Source organism: Myxocyprinus asiaticus, chromosome 11, assembly GCF_019703515.2.
Source record: "Myxocyprinus asiaticus isolate MX2 ecotype Aquarium Trade chromosome 11, UBuf_Myxa_2, whole genome shotgun sequence".
Classification (NCBI taxonomy): domain Eukaryota; kingdom Metazoa; phylum Chordata; class Actinopteri; order Cypriniformes; family Catostomidae; genus Myxocyprinus; species Myxocyprinus asiaticus.
In genome coordinates this window covers 45067694-45086710 of record NC_059354.1, presented here as the reverse complement: position 1 = coordinate 45086710, position 19017 = coordinate 45067694, and the positions used below count along the sequence as shown (strand labels likewise).

The following is a 19017-nucleotide window of genomic DNA, read 5'->3' as shown; positions in this document are numbered from 1 at the left end:
TCCCTCCCTTCATCCCTCCATCCATCAGTCCATCCATCCATCCGAGTGGGTAGGGCACAGTGATTTTTTATAGGCATAAAATGCAACAATCAATTTTAGATAATATGTAATGGGGGTCCCTGCTCCATCTCTTTACTTAACAAGGGGTCTGTGGTCTGAAAATGGCTGAAGACCCTTGCATTAGATTATTGCAGTAAATTGGATTTTGATCATTGTTTCATGTTGACTTTAATGTATCTCTGTGTAATATGGGCAGTGCAACTGTACTGGCAGACATAGACAGACAGTGTGTGTGTGTGTGTGTGTGTGTGTGTGTGTGTGTGTGTGATGGTGGCTCTGATGCCACACAGACAGACGGACTTGTCCTCTTCGAGTCCATCAGACTCTGGTGTCAGCTTACTGCCATCTGCCATCGCCAGCCAGTCTGCCCAGCCCACATCTCAATATTACGCACACACACACACACACACACACACACACAAAACACAGTTCCTACATCTATCAACTCTTTTTCTTAAACACGTTCCAGACTCCAGGCCAAATTAACTGTCATTTGACATTTTGACTGAACCTCAATGAAAATGATTTGCTTTTTTAAAGAAATATTTCACCCCAAAATAAAAGTTGTCATTATTTACTCACTTAAACTTATATGTAGCCACCATATTTGATATCAGCACTTTATTAATGCTTTGATTTGATTTGAGAAAAAAGGGGGGGAAAAAGCCAAAGTGAGTCTGGATCTGGGGTTGATACAGACAGACATATGTGCCTTAAACACAGGGGGCTTCTGTGCCCATCTCTGCCTGTCTGTCTGCTTGTTTGTGTGTCCTGCTTTTGGGCAACCTTATATAACCTTCTCTATAACCTCATTGGATCATATATCTCTGTTTTGTTGCTCTGAAATGTTTTCTGTATGTTTAAATAATACAGCATATTCAAATAATTAAGTATATCACCCAGGCATAGGGACAGAAGTTCTATCTAGATAGTGTGCTTCCCTCTGTTAATCTGTCCTGAGTCTTGTGTCCATGTGACCCTCACGCAAACCATAAATGTTAAAACAGCGGCAGTTTTACCTGCAAACCCTTTTTTTCCCCCTTTAAAGTCTTGTGTTTTGCAGCACTCCCATAGCGTTGGGTGCGTTAGTGATGCACTGTGGCTCTGATTAAAATGCCATGATGGTGGATGCTCTGCTCCTAGCTGGTCCAGAGAGGATTCCAAAAATAGAGAGCGCGTGCTGCAGACGGGCCCAGGGACGTGCGGAGGATGCACAAACAGCTTCAAACCTTTTGTTTAAGCTCTGTTTTCTTTAATACCCCTCTTTCTGTCTCCTCCCATCATCTTCCCTCCCAGGAGGAGACAGGAGGAGGTGCGGAGTGGCGTGCCGCAGCAGTGTGGAAGCTTCCTTTTTTGGAGGGGACACCGTTGTGAGGGCTCTCCCATGAATGTTTTATCTTTTCTGTGTGGCAGCATATATTAATGATGACTTCAGTCTGGATGGCTGAAAATAGCATAATGGAAACATTTTTGTAAAAACAAAAGCTGGAGACTTCGTATGGGTATCAACATGCAACTAGTCCAGTGTTCCTAACCATTTTCAGTTTTTCCAGCCTTTTCAGTACCACTTCATCAACACCAACACAGAAATGTGTTTCTTTTATTTATTAATATTATACTTTAAGTTATTTAGCATTTTTATTAAAAATATTAAAATCAGGGGCCTGGGTAGCTCAGCGAGTATTGACGCTGACTACCACCCCTGGAGTCACGAGTTCGAATCCAGAGCAGGCTGAGTGACTCCAGCCAGGTCTCCTAAGCAACCAAATTGGCCCGGTTGCTAGGGAGGGTAGAGTCACTTGGGTAACCTCCTCGTGGTCGCGAATAGTGGTTCTCGCTCTCAATGGGGTGCGTGGTAATTTGTGTGTGGATCACGGAGAGTAGCATGAGCCTCCCGTGCTGTGAGTCTCCGCGTTGTCATGCACAGCGAGCCATGTGATAAGATGCGCGGATTGAGTTCCACAGAACTGCCGCTCACTGGATGTTTTTTCTGAGATGCTATTCTTCTCACCACAATTGTACAGAGCAGTTATCCGAGTTACCGTAGACTTTGTCAGTTCGAACCAGTCTGACCATTCTCTGTTGACCTCTCTCATCATCAAGGCCTTTCTGTCCATAGAAATGCCCCTCACTGGATGTTTTTGGCACCATTCGGTGTAAATTCTAGAGACTTTTGTGCACATATGCATGTTGGCATTGTTTTGGCGGCACAAGGGGGACCTACACAATATTAGGCATGTGGTTTTAATGTTGTGGCAGATCGTTGTATGTATAGATATATATTATACAGTATATCCTCCTGAGACTCGAGCGTGACTGCTGTGTGCTCTTTTCATTTCCCTTTTTGATTTGTAACTGGTAGCTCCTAGTTAAAAAAAAAAGAGCAGATAGTTTCCTAAAAAAAAATATGTTCTCATATTGGGACAGCGAGACTTAAGTTGTGAAATTTTAGATAATACAAAGCTATAGAAAGTCAGATTGTTTTTATCAAATTGTTTATTATGTTTCCAGAAGTGTTGGTTATTCATGTTTTTGAGATGATACAGATATAACAGCTGATTTTCTGTAAAGTTGCATTGGAACAATGTGTATTGGGAAAAGCACAAATAAAAAACTATGCAAATAAAAATTATTTGACTTGATTTGACTTATGTTACAATGTTTTTTCTACTTTGGCAACAACATTTTAATGTATTCTTTTTGCACTCTTCTTTTTTTTTTTTTTTTTTTTTTTTGGCAAACAAACAAGTGATAGCCAGTGCTGAAGCATTTTACCAATCAGAAATTGGCACACTTAATTCTGATTCAAGTAATGGCCAGTATCATCCAATCACTGCTAAACCATGTTAAAATAAAATTTAGCATTGCTAATGCTGTTTAATTTTTTTTCTTTTTTACTGACATTTCTTGGAGCTGCAGTTTGGAAGGTGAATATGTATTATTGAATTTTTGTGCCGAATTTTTTACATTGAAATATTCACAGCTTTAATATACAACCATTTGAAATTGCATCCCCAAAAAATACAAGCACTGTTAATGCAATGCGATTATTTTTTAATCAGTTCAATTCTTTTTTGTTTCAGAGACATTTGTCATAAATTTACTTACATACTGAAAGCAACTTTAAGCATTTGGATGAACCCATTGATTCTCGGTATGATAATTCACAGTGAATATAGGATTTCTAAGGAAAAAAGAAAAGCCTTTATCCTTGTAAGTAGTCATTGTGATTAAAAGTGTGCTGTGCAAAATGGTGTATCGGATGAAACTAGGGACTCAAACCTTTTGATTTAAACTGGTTTTAATGTAAAAACTTAATGAGGTTTCTTACCAGATGTAGTTTTGTTGGCGTTTCTCCCAAAGGCAAACTCCACTTTGATCGGTGCCATGTTGCTTTGTCACATTACTCGCTGTGTCAAAAGTTTAACCCTTTACCGACAACTCAGAGTTTCCTGAACTGAGATCGCATCATGTAACATCGAAGACACAGATGCTCAGTTTTGTTGATTTCATTTTATTTTTTGTGAGAGCTGTAAAGCTGTTTCTTAATAGAGCGCCATGCTCTACTGTCAATTAATCAAGTCAAGCTTTTCAGTACAGTGTAATGCTTTTCACAATACACATTGTTTTAAGGCAGCTTTAAAGAACATCATACTGTGATGTCAGCAATGTCTTTAATGTTTCAAAGTCCCCAGTAAACAGTTTCTTTGAAAAACTTCATTGAAAATCATGCCTTAATGTTTTTGTCTTTAGGCCCCTAGTGAGCAAGATAAAGGCGACTGTGGCAAAGAACGAAAAACTCCATAAGATGTTAGCTAGTGGAGAGAAAAAAAAAAAATTTGATTTTGAAAATAAGTAGTTTTGCACATCCTGATCATTTAGCTGTGCATGTTTACATGCATGCCGATGTGTGTGCCACTGGGGTGGTTCGATACGACCTACCAGCTGCAGGTTCTGCTGGTTCTTCGCCCTCCAGACCCAGCGGGGGTTTAGGGGTCAGATTGTGCCAGGGTACAGAAGTGGTTAATCAGGGCTGAACGAGGCACCAGTGGTGGGCTGCCTTGTTTATTTTCCTCCTGCTCCTCCAATTCAAACTTGTATGAGTCTGATCAGTGAGAGGAGAGATCACAGAACACAAGGGATGTGTCCAAAAACCTGAGGTTTTTATAGAGGTAAAATAGCATTGAGGCATGTCTGAATCTAGTGGTTGCACAAAATGCTGAACAAGGGGCCGTTTGCACAGGATGGAATCTTATGTTCACTTTTTTAAAATTGTTAGTTTATGTAAACATTCGCCATATAGATATCTTTGACCGTTGTGACAATTCTTGCTTTTTTCAACATCTTGCACCAGGAAAGCTACATTTTTGTTGTGATGTTGTGTCATGTTAAAAGTAGTTCAACTTTTGTGTCTGGAGACCCCTGCATTCTAGTCCCTTCTGCTATGCTGCATCTAGCTGTTTTTGCAAAAGTGGACCCTGTGAATGGCCCCGAAAAATGGTGTGTAATGGACTCCTTCTTAGTAAATGAATTAATTTATTAGTTTAGTTAGTTTAATTATAAATGTTCATATCATCATACCCATCATGTGAACCATGCACGTCCAAAGCTCTGTTACTGCACTTAAATAATAAATAATTGTGCTTGGAATGCCATGTTTGTTGTGGGAGAAACAGTGTGCCCATAAGGTACACAGATTTTTGTGAATTTTTTTGTTTGTTTTGTTTTTTCCACACATTTTAAGATGGTGCACTGATTGTTCTTCATTTTTACTCCTCTCTCTTGTGTTTTCTGTGTTCCTCTCTCTCCGACTGTGATTCACTGCTTGTCTTTATTAAGTAGGTGTGAGACACTTTGGGGTCAGCGTGTCAGGAAGCTCACTTGTGTGAAGTGCATCTGGAGCTCATTACTGGTAGAATAATCACTGCGCCCTGTGCTGCCATATACAAACTCATTACAGATGAAGTGCATGTAGGTGAAGATCACGAAACCTGTCGAGAACAGGTCATATTTTATCCTGAAAGCATGTGCAAAACAAAAAGAAGAAATTTTTCTTAAAGCTGATAATAATTTAATTTAATCTTAATTAATTTTTAATTAATAGGGCTGCTACGATAATGAAATTTGGTTGAGGATTAATTGTCAATCAAATTATTGCGATCATGACAATTAATTGTCTGTTTTAGGGCTTTTACAATGATGATGATGATCAATTGGCAAACAAATTTTCATACTTATGGTGTATATGTGTTTTATATACTTTAAGAAGTCATTTATTCAAATTTAACTTGGATCATTATATAATGAAATAGGGATATATGTTTTCTTTTAAGGCTTTTATATCTTAGGAATGAAATAAAAAAAAATATTTGAATGTAAAAATATTTCAAAGCGCTTAAAAATGTCTCTAGTCAACTTTATTCTTGCCGCATTTTACATTTATAATGTTGTTTTTGGAAGCCAGCCAACATAAATATATTATATTATTATATTATATCAAATCAAATCAAATCAAATCCCTTTATTGTCACTCAACCATATGTGCAACAGTGGGTGAAAGTCTTGGGTGCGGTTCCAAGCAACATAGCAGTATGACAATTACAATAAACATCTGATTTACACATAACACAGTTTACACATCTGTTACACAACACAATATACACCTAATAATATACAGTATGCACAAAATAAGAACACTGTATACAAAAAAATAAAAATAATAATATACAATATACAGTATACACAAAATAAGAAGACTATATACAATAAAAATACACTGTACCCCCCCCCACACACACGTAATAAGTGGAAATATGAAGTGTTGTGTTGACATTCAGCTGTCGGTTGATAGTCAGTTGCCAGTGTGTTATTAAGTGAAGTATAAAAAGTGAGTCCAGTATAGCGAATTTGGTAGTGTAAATGAACACGGGATGGGTTAAAGTGCCCACATACCTCCACCATTATATGTAGGGAAACAGTATGTGTAAGCTAGGAATTAAATTATACTGTCCTTATTCTGCATTATTATGTAAGTAAATTTTTAATGGAATGCGTTCAATAACCATTATAAATTAGATTATTTGTCTGAATAAAATTCTCCTCCATTAAAATCGTAATACAACGTCTCATTGTATCCGCTCACAATTTCTATTTTAAGGAATTAGCTTTAATAACGGAATTGTGATTAATTAACTTATTGGAGTAACATTATTCTCATGGCTTATTGAAAATTTAGGTACAGCTTTGAAGCGAAATCTTTTAAAAACAGGGATGAGATTATTTATCAAAATATACCACAGTCAAATTATCTTTAAAATTGAAATATGAATAATTAATCATAACTTGTTATAATTAATTATAAACATTTGGATCAGTTAATAGAATTAACTTGATGTAGCTAAATTAACATTACAATCAATTAATCTGTTCATCCAGCGAACACTCAGTAATGATCGTCTATCAACTCTCAGAAAGGATCTTTTTCGTGGCCACAGAAACATAACTCTTTCTTAGCTTGTAGCTGTGATCAAATCGTTAAATTGACATTGATTTATAAGCAGACCAGAATCAACTCGCAAGAATGTACACAAAAGCTTTATTTAACTAAATCACGAACACATAACTAATCTAAACAAACACATACAAATCACGCATACATGGGAAATGGAAAAGTGAATGAAACAGAAACAGAACAGGGGAATGAAGCTATGAAAAGTCATTTAACCATCTGAAAGAACCATACGTTTCTTAATTCAAAGCACCTTTATTAACAAAGGGGTTCACAGCTTATACTAAACCTCTGTTTAGTTAGTTAATTGTACGATACTTGCAATGCCTTGGCAGTTGAGAGCGCACCCGGATGCAGTCTCAGGAAAAAGTCTTGATGGTTCCTTGAGTCGATGGTGTTGAAGTTGCAATCAATTTCTTCCGTGCTGAATGAAGAAATTATGATGAACTTGTGGTGTTAGTTTGACTCCGTTATGGTCGAGGAAGTTACACATGGCTTGATATGTTAAGTCCTGCCGGCCTGCGACCTCACGGTCGGACCAGGTGTTTCCGGTCCCACACGAGCAGCAACCATGAGCAGAAGGGAGAAAGAGAAGAGGGAAGAGAGAGAGAGAGGGAGGTCACTCCGACAGTGCCCTTTAACTCCTGAGGGAGGTCACTCCTCTCGAGTTTGGCTTGACCAATGAGAAAGGTGCAATTTTCCTAGCGGGAAAAGTTCCTTTGTTTGGAAGCTGAATCATTTGCTTGATTGGAGTAAGCTAGCAGTTTGTGCCCCTTTATGCTCTGATTAATATAACAAGCATACAATGCATGCTATAAGAGGGTGCTATACTCCAATGTTTAGGGCATCACACAAGGATTAATTTGATAGGAAGCATAATACCAATCGTTTTACATTATCTAGTGGCTCTGTCATAAAGCATGCACAAAACGGTATACAGTACAAAAGACACTATATGAGACAGTAATAATCATACAATGTCCTGAGGATATGCATGTTCATTTATAGAACAGTTTGTCTATAAATTAATGTAGAAAAGTCTGTTTTATGGGCTTTAGGTGTCTTTCCTATGGGGGAACTGAGTGAGTAATTTTCCCCACATTCCTTTGCTTTTGCATGTGGCTACCTTCCCCCACATGGAATGTCTCTGAGGTCCACTAGTTGCTGGACTAGTTAGCTGATAATGATTAGTGGGAGAGCAGACATCTCGGAGTCTGCTTGGGCCTACTTGGACCTTTGTTTGTTACGGTCTTGAGACGTCTGTTGGATTATTCATTAAATATTAAACAATTGTGTGTCTGATTGGTACGCTTTGCAGGGCTTTGCGGTTGAGGGCGGTGCTGTTGCCTTACCATCACTATGCAGCCAGTCAGGATGCTCTCTACAGTGCTGGTGTAGAACCATGTGAGGGTGTGGTGGTTCATTCCAAACTTCCTCAGCCATCTCAGGAAGAAGAGGCACTGATGAGCCTTCTTCACAATGGCCTCAGTGTGGACGGACCATGTGAGTTCCTCAGTGATGTGGACACCGAGGAACTTGAAGCTACTGACTCTCTCCACTGGTGCTCCATTGGTGGTAATGGGGCTGTGTTCTCTGTCATTTCTTCTGAAGTCCACCACAAGCTCTTTGGTCTTGCTGACGTTGAGGGAGAGATTGTGCTCCTGACACCAGCGTGTCAGAGTGTGCACCTCCTCTCTGTAGGCTGTTTCATCATTGTCAGTGATCAGACCTTCCACCGTCGTATCATCAGCAAACTTAATGATGGCATTAGAGCTATTTGTTGCCACACAGTCATGTATGTACAGGGAATACAGGAGTGGGCTGAGAACACAGGCCTGTGGGGCTCCAGAGTTGAGGGTCAGTAATGAGGAGATGTTGCTGCCCATTCTAACCACCTGGCGTCTGCTTGACAGGAAGTCCAGGATCCAGCTGCACAGCGAGCTGTTTAAGCCCAGAGCCTGGAGTTTTTTATCAAGCTTGGAGGGCACTATGGTGTTGAATGCTGAGCTGTAGTCTACAAACAGCATTCTCACATATGTTTTCCTTTTTTCCAGGTGGGATAGAGCAGTGTGTAGTGTAGATGCAATGGCATCATCAGTGGAGCAGTTGTTGCGGTATGCAAACTGCAGTGAGTCCAGTGAGACAGGCAGCACAGAGCAGATGTAATCTCTGATTAGTCTCTCAAAGCATTTGCTGATGATGGGGGTCAGAGCAACAGGACACCAGTCATTTAAGCAAGTGATTTTGGATTGCTTTGGTACATGCACAATGGTGGACGTTTAAAGCATGTGGGGACTACAGACAATGAGAGGGAAAGGTTGAAATTGTCTGTAAAAACACCAGCCAGTTGGTTCGCGCACGCTCTGATGACGTGGCCCGGAATGCTGTCTGGACCTGCGGCTTTACGGGTATTCACCCGTCGGAAGGATCAAGTTACATCCGCTACAGAGACTGAGAGTGAACTAACCTCTGTAGCTTCGGCCGTGAGAGCTCTCTCCATGAGGGTGATGTTATTTCCCTCGAAACGAACATAAAAATATTTAGCTCATCCAGGAGAGAGGCAGCGGTGTTCACGGCTGAGTTTTTATTCCCTTTGAAGTCTGTGATGATATTAATTCCCTGCCACATGCTTCTAGAGTCGGTGGTGTTGAACTGTCCTTCAATCTTGTTCCTGTACTGGCGTTTGGCTGCTCTGTTAGTTTTTCGGAGGGCATAACTGGCTTGTTTATGCTCCTCCGTGTTCCCGGAATTAAAAGCGGAGGTCCGCACATTAAGTGCCGCACGAACATCACTATTAATCCATGGTTTCTGGTTAGGGTAGATCTGTATAGTTTTGGTCGGCACTACATCATCTATGCACTTCCTGATGAAACACATTACACTATCAGCGTAGACCTCGATATCGTCATCAGAGGCGGACCGGAACATCTCCCAGTCCATGTGATCAAAACAGTCTTGTAGCATAGAATCTGACTGGTCTGACCAGGACTGGATCGTTCTGAGGGCGGGTGCTTCCTGTTTCAGTTTCTGCCTGTAAGCGGGCAGAAGCAGAATGGAAGAGTGGTCTGATTTGCCAAATGGTGGGCGGGGGAGGGATTTGGATCCATCCCGGAAGGGAGAGTAGCAATGCTCCTAAACCCGGTCCCCTTGTGTACTGTTGTGCTCAAAAGTTTGCATACCCTGGCAGAAATTGTGAAATTTTGGCATTGATTTTGAAAATATGACTGATCATGCAAAAAAAAAACTGTTTTTATTTAAGGATAGTGATCATATGAAGCCATTTATTATCACATAGTTGTTTGGCTCCTTTTTAAATCATAATGATAACAGAAATCACCCAAATGGCCCTGATCAAAAGTTTACATACCCTTGAGTGTTTGGCCTTGTTACAGACACATTGCAATTAGTGTCTGTGTATAAATAGTCAATGAGTTTGTTAGCTCTCACATGGATGCACTGAGCAGGCTAGATACTAAGCCATGGGGAGCAGAAAAGAACTGTCAAAAGACCTGTGTAACAAGGTAATGGAACTTTATAAAGATGGAAAAGGATATAAAAAGATATCCAAAGCCTTGAAAATGCCAGTCAGTACTGTTCAATCACTTATTAAGAAGTGGAAAATTCGGGGATCTCTTGATACCAAGCCAAGGTCAGGTAGACCAGGAAAGATTTCAGCCACAACTGCCAGAAGATTTGTTCAGGATACAAAGAAAAACCCACAGGTAACCTCAGAAGAAATACAGGCTGCTCTGGAAAAAGACGGTGTGGTTGTTTCAAGGAGCACAATACGACGATACTTGAACAAAAATGAGCTGCATGGTCGAGTTGCCAGAAAGAAGCCTTTACTGCACCAATGCCACATAAAAGCCCAGTTATAATATGCCCGACAACACCTTGACACACCTCACAGCTTCTGGCACACTGTAATTTGGAGTGACGAGACCAAAATAGAGCTTTATGGTCACAACCATAAGCGCTATGTTTGGAGAGGGGTCAACAAGGCCTATAGTGAAAAGAATACCATCCCCACTGTGAAGCATGGTGATGGTTCACTGATGTTTTGGGGGGGTGTGAGCTCTAAAGGCACAGGGAATCTTGTGAAAATTGATGGCAAGATGAATGCAGCATGTTATTAGAAAATACTGGCAGACAATTTGCATTCTTCTGCACGAAAGCTGCGCATGGGAGGCTCTTGGACTTTCCAGCACGACAATGACCCTAAGCACAAGGCCAAGTTGACCCTCCAGTGGTTACAGCAGAAAAAGGTGAAGGTTCTGGAGTGGCCATCTCAGTCTCCTGACCTTAATATCATCGAGCCACTCTGGGGAGATCTCAAACATGAGGTTCATGCAAGATGACCAAAGACTTTGCATGACCTGGAGGCATTTTGCCAAGATGAATTGGCAGCTATACCACCTGCAAGAATTTGGGGCCTCATAGACAAATATTACAAAAGACTACACGCTGTCATTGATGCTAAAGGGGGCAACACACAGTATTAAGAACTAAGGGTATGCAGACTTTTGAACAGGGGTCATTTAATTTTTTTCACTGTTGCCATGTTTTGTTTTATGATTGTGCCATTCTGTTATAACCTACAGCTGAATATGAATCCCATAAGAAATAAAAGAAATGTGTTTTGCCTGCTCACTCATGTTTTCTTTAAAAATGGTACATATATTACCAATTCTCCAAGGGTATGCAAACTTTTGAGCACAACTGTATTTCAGTACTATTGACTTGAAGTTGGCTTTGTTTAAGTCCCCTGTTACAATGAAGGGTGCGTGGGTGCGCGGTTTCCTGCTCACTTATACTCCCATACAGTTCCTTGAGTGCCCAGTCTGTGGTGGCTTGTGGCGGGATGTACACAGCTGTGATAATGACCGCTGTGAATTCTCTCGGTAGCCAGAATGTCGACACAAAAGCATGAGAAATTCCAGATCAGGAGAGCAGAAAGACTTGATAGAATGTACGTTCCTCTGATCACACCAGGATTTGTTGATCAGAAAACATACTCTGCTTTTACCTGACAGGTCTTTTACTCTGTCCGTTCAGTGCATGGAAAACCCCGTGGGTTGGATGGCTGAGTCTGGAATCTCTGCAGACATCCAAGTTTCTGTAAGGCAGATAAGGCAGCAGTCTCTCGTCTCTCGTTGGAAAGAGATCCACGCTCTCAGCTCGCAGATCTTGTTGTCCAGAGACTGAATATTTGCCATTAGAATACTGGGTAGCAGGGGTCGATTTGTGCGACGTCTTAGTCTGATGAGAACGCCGGCTCTCCTTCCCCTTTTCGGGCTGCATTTCTGCGGCCGGGCTGCTTAGACAAAGGGCTCCACTGTTGTGTTTGTAAACAGCGGGTCGGCATTGAGGTATTTAAAGTCCGGTTTTCGGTGTTCTATTGCAGAACCAATGTCCAAAAGTGTTTGTCTATCGTAGACAATAAGGCAGACAACATCCAAGACAAAAAACATAAGAATTGTAGACAAAACAAACAAAAAACTGCAACATTGGGTCAGAGCTCGCAACGCAGCAGCCATTTTCGCCGCCATCTTGAGCAAACCTCGAAAAGGGTTATATTATATTATATTATATTATATCATACCGTGGTATCATACCAATACTCTATTCTGATTGGCTGGAATGTGTGCGTTAAAACCGTTTAATGCACAGGTAGTTCCTGTTAGGTTTCATCACCGCTCTGCATCAATGATACTCTGCTGTCCTCTGTAATGAGCATTGCGATTGTTTTATGACTCTGTTTAAATGACCTCTGGACGTGAATATAGTGTAACAATCTTGATTAGTCTCAGAGCCAGGATTAACCATCACATAACAAAACACAATGTAATCAAGTCATGCAATGCCATATTTAAATCTACTGTGAAGCACTACAGGAGGAAAACAAAACAAAACAAAGAGACTCCAGTGTTCATCAGCCCTGTATTACTGAGTTGGACCTGGAGATAATTGGCAATGCACCTGCACTTTCCACCCATAAGGCTTGCAAGAAAAGTATGGTTTGACATTCAGCTGTTTTGCACAGAGGGGGAGAGAATGAAACCTGGAGCTATCAAATGCATCTTCCGCTGTACGGCAAGACAGTTTACATTGTAATATGATAAATATAAACTAAAATTGTTGTGCTGCTTAGGACACACCCACTAGAGGGAGTTGCTTGATCACACATCGCTGACTGTAGCACTGAATGTTGACTGTTTTATAAAACGCAGCCATTTGAAGTTTAGTAATCGTGCAAGGGCATTTCGTGATTTCATTCTTAAGTCGATCAGTCGTGCAGCCTTAATGGATACAATACCGTTGTCTCAGAGGTCAAAGTCTGCAGGTTTTAATATGCTTTGGATGGTTTCCCCCTCATCATTTACTGTAAGTGCCACTTTTGAAATTTGCTTTTGAAATTAAATATTACATGTTCTTAGAAGTGCCAAACATTCTACATTATGTGGCTATTATTTTTTTGGGAATTTTACATTTAAATTCACAGAGTTTTTACAGAGTGTGTGGTCTCCAAAGAATGTCATGTTCATTTTTCCTATTATTCTTACAGATTTTTATTTAATTCAAATAAATGTAATATTATTACACTATCTATGTCTGATTTAGAATTGGCAGAACTCTATCTAACGACCTGTAGATAAAGTGAACCGTTATTGTTATTCCTCTAGTCAAAATTTGCACTGCCACAATCAGTGATAACTGTAACTAATCAATCCTGGCAAGTAACCTAGTTATGAGTGGGATAATCCATTGCTAGGAGTGCCTTAAACAATTTTAATGCACTTCGTGAGTGGTTCTTTGCCTCCAGGTCATGCATTTAAACCGTTTTACGGACACCTAGCCGTGGATTATCCCTTACATATTATATTATATTAGTGTTGTCACGGAACCAAAATTTCAGTAGTCGGTACCGATACCAGTGAAATTTCACGGTTCTTGATACCAATTTCAATAACACACAAATAATTTGCTAATATGATAATGTTCTGTTGAACACACTCCTTTAGCCTAAAGTTAAATTTCAGTGTAATCGTGCCTGTGGCCGAATCACAGCAGTGCTGATGTAGGGCCATATCGCACTCTTGCTTGTGTGATATTGCTTAAATAATACATACATACATGCACACACTTATATGTGTGTGCTTGTATGTATGCATGTATTGTATCTTTTGGTTTTTGGTGTGAAATATGACAATGCACACTTTTCTGTTTGCAATGGTGGATTTTTATGAGATATGTAGGTTTTATAGGCCCTGTGCATCTGTGGGTATGTGTCTTTGTTATTGCTAATGCTCTTATGTGTCCTGCAGTGTGCATCTCTCTCTCTCTCTCTCTTCCCATGTAGAGATCTAGACTATTTATAGCTTGTGGAGTTATCATACTACTGATGTTGTTTTGCCATTCCAGTATAATTGCAAATGCTGCTTAAGAGAAACAGTGTTGCATGTTCATTTCATGCGCACTATGGACCTCGGTCAGGGTAGATGCCATTTTGAAGTGAATGAAAATAATGCTGTGAGGGACAGATGTACAATCAGTTTTATGGGTTTTAATGTTTTGTTCTTTACTCTGTCGTTCAACGAAACATTGAACAAAATCCTTTATAAAAAAGAAAAACTTTTTTTTTTTTTTTAAATCCCATTGGTCAGAAAACATGAATTGTGAAAATTCTGTGTGACATAAGACATCAAGGTGAATACAAAATAGTATAGGCAACTCATTTTTCTTCCGTAATGTGATGTATTTTTATGTATGAGTGAAACAGCGTATTCAGTGAGAGTTGGTGTAGGGTGGGCTTTCATTTTATCCTTCAGGAATTGAATGCATTGTGAGTTAGTTGGTTGGTGGGGAGGGATTATAAAAATTAAGATTGCTTGGTGACATCATCCATAAAGGAATGTCAATTCAGAGGTAAAGCAACTACATTTTGATAAAAGTTTACAAAGACAAACAAAAATGTCTTCAGAATAATGCACACAGACGAATTGTTCACAATAAACCCCAAAAATGTGTATTAAAAAATGTATTGGGTAAATTTTGATTTCATAGTGACATTAAAGGAATGTTCCGGGTTCAATACAAGTTAAGCTCAATCGACAGCATGTGTGTCTTAATATTGATTACCACACAAATGTATTTTGATTCATGATTGACTTCCATTGTAAGTGCCTCGATTTTTGCTTTTTGCAAATAATTTTTGTGGTAATCAATATTATGCCAAAGTCCTGTCGATTGAGTTTAACTTGTATTGAACCTGGAACATTCCTTTAAAACACTGTAAGTACAATGCAATGAACATATTTTATGTCCGTACTTCATAGCCTCATTTTCATTCGCATTATATGGCGTCTACTCTGACTAAGGTCCATATGTTGCGTAGGTTAGTTTAAATTTCTTGCGGAGCTGTAACATGATATCTTGATGACTTATGCTCCCTTAACCCTCAGTGGTTCACGCTATATCTCAGTTGAAATAATCCTCCTCTCTCTCTCCCACAGATGGACTTCCTAGTAAAGAGCAGCCTCTGGAGCTTCTGAAGCCATCTGGAGTCAACCACATTCCTCCTGGTAGGACTGAAGCTCTTTCTGTGTGTTTGTGTGTGGTCTTGATTCAGCTATGAGCAACCCTGCTGCCAAAGCCAGGAGTCAAAGGTCATCTAACAGGTCACTGAATAGGAACGTCTGATTGGCTGCTTTGACACAATTGATGTGTACTTGGTCATATGGCTTACTTCAGGTCTCCCTCACTGACAGTATGTGAGACAGTATGTGAGTTTATTTTTCTCCATTAAACATCCAAATAAAAATATGAGGAACAAATCCCCATGGGTCTGCACGTTTTTGTGACAGGAGTAGTTTTACAGAGAGAGACGGAGATTAATGCTGCGAGAGACACAATAACCTGCACTGTTTGTTTAATCCAATATAATGCAGAATACAGTTTCATGGCTGGTAAGAAGGATGGATGGATGGATGGAAGGAAGGAAGGAAGGATCCGATATTCATAATTTTTCTAATTATCGGAATCATTATTTTGTCTGATCTGATTGCCGATACGTTTTAAAATGCATTCTATTGGCTCTGATGCCACCACCTCTCTCTGAAAGGTTACTGCTTGTAGTCTTGCTCAATGTCCCGCCCACAGTATTATCGGATTAGTTATAGCTCACGAGTAAATGGCCAATCAACACGTCGAACTCCGTATTTGTGGGGGAGAGGTGGGAAAGAGGAAAGCGATAAAGAAAGTTGAATCACTGGGAGGACAAGCTGTTTTCAAAGGTAAGAATGCAGATACCGAAGTTGCAAAAAACATTGCAATACTCTATGCCAGCAGTCACCAATTAGCTGACCGTGGTCTGGACCCCAAATTTGTTCCATACGGACCGTGAGACATAATGACAGTGGTTGCCCCTTCTCACCGTTTCTACACTTTAGGTTAGCAGCGTGACTAAACAATGGAGCTGTATACACCGCAAGTGCTCCGGGGCTTAGATAGCACTGATCTTTCAGCGCTATATCTTTGAATATGTTTCTCTTGCACCGGACACGCTTCATTTATGCCCTTTCGTGCTCTGCACACGTTGCCTTTCTCCCCCGGCCCGCAACAGTAGACCATAACAGAGAAATACAGTGAGTAGCAATATAGATGGGCGGCAGAGATAACGACTGATTTAACAGATTAGTTACTCGCCCGTATGAGTTGGTGTTTTTACATGTTATAGTTGATGATGGCATTGATAGTGGTAGCTAGCTAACCAACATTTTTCAAGAGATAATATTGAAATGTTCTATTTTGCTGTATTTCATTAAACACATGTTCATAGGCATTTAAAGGACATTTTGTGTTGGAGTTTGTATAAGTGTAAATTTTGACACTAAAATTTTAATTATTACTGCAAATGAATATCGGCTTCAAATATCAGTTATTGGTCTCCTTGATTACTAATAATAGTTATCTGTATCGGCCCTGGAAAAAAACAAAAACATATTGGTTGACCCCTATTCTTGACACAAAATATATATAATTAAGATATATTAAGAATGTTTAAAATAAAACAAAGTGCAGTTTAATGGCTGGTTGGAAATATTATGGCAGGTACATTTTCTCGATTAACCCACCATTAGCTTTTTTTAGCAAAAAGTTAATGTTGGGCCCTGGATGTCTGTGTGTACCTCCTTTCTCCATTAACTGGAATAACAGTGGAGTGTTGGCTAGCCACAAACCCATTGGTTAGGCCGATGTGGTTACCCTCTGCTCCTACTGAAAGAGATGAGCCGTGGCGTCTGTGTACAGACATGCACATGCTGGTCTGGCTAGAGAGCCACCCACAGGCCGCCTTCAGTGTCAGGAGTCTGATGCTACACTGGAGCATTTAAACATGTTTTTGAATTTCCATGTAGAACACACATATACTCTCTCAGGCTTTCTGTGTTCACAGATCAGCTGTCTGATTTCAAAAGGATTTTTCAATTGTGCTTTTCTAGAACTATAGCTGAACATGTCGGTTTTCTATAACTCTTGGGAAAAAGTTTTAAAGTTGGTATAACATACTTTCAAAAACTGAGACAAGTCTTGGTTTTCCATTGAGTTTAGACTGCAATAAGTTGGCTTTATTATGCTTAAGCAGGTGCAGGTTTGGGTTTAGGCGGGGTTTAGTTTGGGTTTAGGCTGTGTTAGGACTGGAGCTGTGGAGCAGGAAACAGATGGAGCTGAAAGCCTCGCCTGGAGACCTGCTCACTGCCAAAGGCGCCTTTCCACTCGTTCACTCTCTTTCCTCTGTTCCCTCTCCATGCTAAATAAGAATTGATTGGAAACACACACTCTGAGCAGGGACTGATGTTACTGTATTCCGTGTGTTTAATGCGTTCATTCATGTGGACGAAGCAAGCTTGCCATTTTTGGACCATAACATTTCAAGCCAGTCATTCCATGTCTGGCCTGTACGGACGATAGTTACAGTGTTCTCACTGGTCTTCTACTCACGCTGTTGTCAGAACAGCTCATACGTAATATCAAACCACCATATGTGGCTTCATGCATTATTCAGCATGGGTTAAACATGTAACCATTATATATGTAGCAGTTCAAAAATACTGTTAAACATGGAAGAGTATACAAAATGCCTAGGCACTCCATTGTGTATTTGTGTGAAGGGTTGTTACGAACACATAGATACAGTAGGTAGAGAAAGGTGCATAAAATATAGGTGAATCTCACAAAACTTGTCAAGAACATTTTGACATAATGACAAACACATTTTTCTCAGCATAATATATACTGAATATAAAAAAGAGACAGTGTGGCCCCCACAGAACCCGGATCTCAACATCATTTAGTAAGAACAGGATTACATAAAGATATAGAAACAATTGAGACACAGAACTGTGACAAGTTCTATGTGCCAACAACCTTGAAATACTGTGCGCAGCTGTACCCATGAGGTTTCGGGCTGGATTCGGGTTAATTTTTCAAGTATGACTTTGTGTTGGGGTGGGGTTCGGGTTTGTAACTAATGAAACAATAACTCCTACCTAACTTGTTTCGCGCACATGCTTTTACTTACAAACACGTGGAAACGGACATGTCACTGCCGCGTGGTGAGCATAGCTGAGCGGGCATTTTCAATTCTCTTCAATGGGAGACGAGTTCCACACTCGCTAGGCGGATTGACAGTGTCGCAGAACAAGCTTTGAGAGCGGTAGAGAGTGTCAAAAAGTTGAGAAATGCTAATTTATTTAGAAGAGGAGCAAAAATGCAGTCTTCAAACAGACTTTAAATGATGATTGCACGCATTCATTGTTCAAAAGTGTGAAAACATGAAGCTAGGATCTTTTCAACTGTAATTGTGCATATTTATGATATTATTGCTCTTGAACTAAAATCATCAATTCACACTCGATGTACCATGTCCTAAATTTGCAGCTGGCACTGTGAGTGGCTTTGAGCAGCTCTTCTGCTCCAGTGAACACGTACCGATAGGGGCAGTTCACATCGTATGTGTTTTGCAGGACTGCCGTATTTTTTAGACACATTGTCACTTCCAAGTAAAAAAAAAAAAAAAAAACGTAGCAGAAAATTCATCTTGAGAGCTGCGTTTTGTTTCATTCTTTGCACTGCGTCTAGCTTGTTTTTAGCGCATGTTTCACAACAATCAATGTTGTGAAGAAGTTATGTTTACTGCCTGTGAATGCTTACTGTTACTGTACTCTTACAAATGTTGTCTGTGATGCTTGCATACATCCTATTATGAAAATAAGAAGAAACATAATAGCGATTTCGGGTCGGGTTTGGGCATAAAATCTGACGGTAACGGTTGAGCAGTTTTTTTTTTTTTTTTTAAATCATGGCATTATTTTTAAAAACATCATAACTATACAACATTTTTCCTACCTAAAACATTTGCCGTACTGTGTATCCAGACCACCTTAAACTTG

The 19017-nt window shown here is 39.9% G+C and overlaps 1 protein-coding gene across 2 annotated transcripts in view; it reads left to right on the top strand.

Moving 5' to 3' along the window:
- The window catches only part of LOC127448106 (histone deacetylase 4-like), a 288908-nt gene that overhangs the window by 101761 nt on the left and 168130 nt on the right, over positions 1-19017 (top strand). For both annotated transcript variants that reach the window (XM_051710403.1, XM_051710401.1), the window contains exon 3: positions 15082-15150. In XM_051710403.1, the coding sequence (XP_051566363.1) occupies positions 15082-15150 (69 nt within the window). The remainder of the gene's footprint in view (positions 1-15081; positions 15151-19017) is intronic.